This window comes from Loa loa, assembly GCF_000183805.2.
Source record: "Loa loa unplaced genomic scaffold supercont3.129, whole genome shotgun sequence".
Lineage (NCBI taxonomy): Eukaryota > Metazoa > Nematoda > Chromadorea > Rhabditida > Onchocercidae > Loa > Loa loa.
The window spans coordinates 116,249-117,853 of record NW_018108309.1 but is presented as its reverse complement, the minus strand read 5'-3'; the positions used below and the strand labels follow the sequence as shown (position 1 = coordinate 117,853).

The following is a 1,605-nucleotide window of genomic DNA, read 5'->3' as shown; positions in this document are numbered from 1 at the left end:
AGTTATATAAGTATCGAAATGAATTATGAATTGATATCTTAACAATTTCTGTTCTCTTTACAAGTTTCTGCTGCTGCAATGAATTTTTTTTATTCAATTTCACTTAAATCTACCGATTTCAGGAATTATTCATGTCATATGTGAGAAAAAGTGACAAGATTGCTTCCGTATCAGTTCAAATTAAAAAGATAGATAAACAATGTTTCAATTTGGATACAGGAACTTTGAATTACTTGTTGAAAGTGACTTATTTCAAGAATGACTGCAATATTTCGTATTCTTTAAAAAATGAATCGGTGCTATGTAAACACAGATGGAAATATCATTTTTACATGCATTGCTTTTTTAAACTTTTCTATTAATTCGTTTAAAATCTTCCTCTTCATAGAGATTTCTGCAAGAAAAAAACTTTAGCAGACGAAAAAGTGCCTTGAAACAATTTCATATTCTGTGCAATTCTTATGGAATTCAGTGAATGATGCCTGCTTTCAAGTGGAGCATTCATTTTTCAATTTTAATTTCTCTCATCCCTTCTATACATTTCATAACTTCTAATTGTTCTAATACTTCCCAGGAAATATTCAAATGTCACACGATCTTTCCTTTCATCATTATTTTATTAAAGACCAATTCTGCGAAAAAAAAGATGTGGAAGCTCTAAATTTTACTGATAAGTGAAATCAAAATCAACACGAATGTATCCATTTCTGGTAACAATTTGGGCATCATCCGCGATTGTCACATCATCTACGAGAGGTAGTGGTATACCAATTTTAAGTGCCGTTCCTCCAATTAACTTCACACCTTTTGCCATTATTTTTTCTAAAAATTCGAGCACCCTAAAACATCAAAATACGTAAAAATCTTTAGAATTGATAAACTACGATTGCAAGACTTAATTTCAACAAATGTAAGATAGAACCTAGCAATAGGTCTTAAATCACTTATTGCTTCTATTTATTAAACTGAAGCCTTGAAAGAATGGAAAAGAATGAGCTGAATCCTATTTTAAAATATAAAGAATTAAGTGATTTAAAATGACAAATTCAAGGAACAAAAAGAGACATCAGTTATTTTGCCAATTGAGAGCAAAACTAATACAGTGATGAAGAAAAATTAAGATATGGTAGAAAGATGTCATCGAGAAAATGTTCACGTAAAATCTAAAATTCAAAATCAAAAAGCGTACTGAACATTGAAATGTCCGATAGTTGAATCGTGCTCACGCAATATTATTGTAACATTACTGATAGTACCCACAACTTTCCTCTGTAAGATTGCAGGCAACGTATAAGTTGTTGAGTTCATCACTGAAGTGATAAATGTTAATTGCAGATAATTATAGTTAAATTTCTTCACGGGTACCCCCTCGTCGCCGGGGAGAAGCATTCGTGCCCTAATGAGGTTGAAATCTATGCTGGTCATGGTATATACCTTTGGTATTGGTTTCCAATGCCAGACAGATCTTAACTGATGGATCAAACAAAGTGTGTCCAGAGGCATGATGGGCTGGCTAACCTTCCGGCAACTGCTCTAGGAGAAGGACAACTCTAGCTCCAAATCCGCAGATGGAGTTCATCTAGCATTCCAAGGCCATCCATCTAA

The 1,605-nt window shown here is 33.1% G+C and overlaps 1 protein-coding gene across 1 annotated transcript in view; it reads right to left on the bottom strand.

Annotated features, from left to right (window-relative positions):
* Nucleotides 1-664: 664 nt before the first annotated feature.
* Nucleotides 665-1,605, bottom strand: part of LOAG_17792 (hypothetical protein) — a gene marked incomplete at its 3' end in the record, with an annotated part of 5,282 nt that continues 4,341 nt past the window's right edge. The window contains exons 8-9 of the mRNA XM_020450455.1: nucleotides 1,190-1,310; nucleotides 665-839 (exon numbers count right to left, since the gene is read on the bottom strand). Of these exons, the coding sequence (XP_020305864.1) occupies nucleotides 665-839; nucleotides 1,190-1,310 (296 nt within the window). The remainder of the gene's footprint in view (nucleotides 840-1,189; nucleotides 1,311-1,605) is intronic.